Consider the following 2,889-nt stretch of genomic DNA (forward strand, 5'->3'; position numbering starts at 1 on the left):
TATCTTTAATAATAACTTATATGCTTGAACCAATATATAAAATAAGATGGTGTATTTTTTTTAGTATGACTTTTTCCAGTTAGAATTTAAATAAATTTAGTGGTGACAAAAAAAAAAAAATAAAAAGGGAGGGATTGTTATCGATCTGTCTTCTAATTACGCACAATTGTTGAGTTTGAGATTTTGCTGAGTTATTTTCTCTTTCACCAATAAATACGGTAAATTTTGATTGGCTAAATCTGGAGTAATCCAGTAAAAGAGTAATCAGTTAGTTCAAGTTAAAGAGTAATCAATTAGTTCAAGTAAAAGAGTAATCAATTATATTAACCTGTTCAGTTTTTGCTGCCATTAATTGTGCTTGAAAGATAGAATTTGATTTTTGAATCATTCGTTCCGTTATCTGAGTTACTCCTTCAGCTGCTACCAATACTTCATTGATAATTTGTGACCAATAATTATCACTTCCAACATCATGCATTTCAGTTAGCATTGTCTGGAATTATATACCGTACTACCAAATGAATGTACTATATCATACATATAGTTATGCCGGATTTGGCATATTGTGGATTAACCGTTTCATGTTAAGTGCGCACCGAAAATCTGAAAAAAATGATGAAGAAAATGTCCATTATTAAATACAGTAAGCATTTGGCTATATGGAAATGAACTGCATAGATATAACGTATTTTATAGGTATGGGAAAAAATTAAAAAATATGTTACAAATAGCTATGCCTATACAGTACGATAGTACTGTATGGGTAAAATGTACTGTATGGATATGGAATGTACTGTATGGAGAAAACATGATGTTTTATTTATAGGTATAGCTGTTTGTAACAAAATTCTTCAATGAATCTTGGACGTCTTCTATAGATTTGGACTTGGGCTACAGTATGCAGTAGATTTTTTACTATCACAAAATCTTTTTGATGCTTGGCTGCTATTTTGAAGAAATAATTCTATATTAGGCTAAATATGCTTAAGCTATCGCCTTTTAAATTTTATCTATCAAAAGCTAAAAGCTTTTTTTTTCTTTACGCCATATCAGTGCTGTTCTTTTCTGCTGATATCATATCATCTAACTGACTGGATTATTTAAGTTTCTTGATATCAATGAAGTAATGAAAATTTCATATGACAGGAAAAAAAAGTGTCAAATTTCAAAGTTTAATTTTGTTAAAATTGAAATTTCAAAAATATTTCTTTTTGTCAAGAATTTTAAAAGACACATTTCAATTTTTTTTCCTCCATCCTAAAATGTGCAAATTTTACAAAAAAAAAACAAACTTTACATGCACCAGCAAGTTTTCGACTTTCCCTTATTAGTTCAGCTTTTTCATTTTCAGAATCGAACGATTTTTTTGGTGACTGATTCGGCAAATCATTCATTGTTTTTTCAAGTTTTTTTCGTAAATTTTCTACTCTGGAAAAATATTTTAATAATTTATGCAAAAATTGAAACTTTCAATTTTACAATGATTTTTGAAAAATTTCATTTTCGTTTCTTCTCCTCTTCTTTTTTCTTTTTTTTTTTTGATAATTTCAAAAAATTATTGTTAATTTGAAAAAAGTATTACCAAAAAAAAAAAAAAAAGCCGAATAAAACATTTTTTGTAATAATTGTACTTTTTAAAATAATTGCTAACCTTTCATTAATTTCATGAAAATTAATTTGTTCGAATTTTTTTGCTGATTCATTTTCAGGTAATTTTCGTAATTCAGTACATTTAATATCTTCAAAAGTATTGTTAACAATAGGACGACGTCGACTGCTATATGTATCAATTAAACTTATTGGTGATGAATAATTCGTCTTAGCATATTTGTTTGCATTCTTTGGTGGCATTAAATTGTTTTGCCTAAAAATTTTAATATTAAATAATTGTGACTTTTATAAAGTATAAAGAAAATAAATCGATAAACGAAATGTGAAATATAATTAAATTATAAGTGAAATAATTGAATTATTTAATTGCAATATAAGTAATAATTATGATTTATGAATAAGAAAAATTACAATCATCTCATAATTTTTTTTCAATCATAATAAATTTTTAATAATTAAATTTAAAATAAATGATTAAAATATTCGAAAAGTTGAGTAATTCTGAAATTTTAATACAATTTAATATTTACACAAATTGAATCACCAATAATAAACAATGATAAAGATGAATAATTGTGATAACAACGATAACATTAAATTAATTACAATACGACAACAATTATAAAAGGTACCAGTAGAAGAATAACGATGTTATCATCGATGTTATCAACGATAGCTATATGTAACAATAACAAATTATGCTAATTAGCTCTAATAACAACAAAATGTAATAATGATATACTGCTATTGATGATGATAACGATAGTAATGATGATGATGATGATAATGATAGCAATTATTATTATATTATGAAAATTATATGGAAAATTATATGTATATTAACATTTTCTATTATTAATTTACTCTCAAGTATGTTCAAATTATAATCGGAAAACCAGAAATTGGAAAAGTTCCGTTTGATTACAAATGTTGTCTACATGAATTTCAGCAATAAAATCTTTTCAGTTAACTTAAATTTTACAGTCAGTTTCAAAAAAAAAAAAAAATCAAAAAAAATTTAAAATTTGTCATAGTTACCTTTTTCTTTCGTTTGTTAATTGGCAACAATTTGGATAATTATTTAATTCATAAATTTCATTAATATTAAATTGATAATTTCAAAAGTATGCCATATCCAATTTTATCATCTATTTGATTATCATTTCAATACGTACCATTTGGTATACATCAAATAATTACAAGTTAATATGAATTCAACATTTTATAAATTTCCTGTAAATATGCAAAATTTTTATGTATCAAAAATTTAAAAAAAAA

General features: G+C 24.5%; 1 protein-coding gene across 1 annotated transcript in view; it reads right to left on the reverse strand.

Moving 5' to 3' along the window:
* The window catches only part of LOAG_19018 (hypothetical protein), a gene marked incomplete at both ends in the record, with an annotated part of 2,839 nt that extends 988 nt beyond the window's left edge, over positions 1-1,851 (reverse strand). Inside the window, 3 exons of the mRNA XM_020451675.1 lie at positions 329-493; positions 1,293-1,428; positions 1,652-1,851. Coding sequence (XP_020304524.1) covers positions 329-493; positions 1,293-1,428; positions 1,652-1,851 — 501 coding nt within the window. The remainder of the gene's footprint in view (positions 1-328; positions 494-1,292; positions 1,429-1,651) is intronic.
* Between the last annotated feature and the right edge of the window lie 1,038 nt (positions 1,852-2,889).

Source organism: Loa loa (genome assembly GCF_000183805.2).
Source record: "Loa loa unplaced genomic scaffold supercont3.926, whole genome shotgun sequence".
NCBI lineage: Eukaryota > Metazoa > Nematoda > Chromadorea > Rhabditida > Onchocercidae > Loa > Loa loa.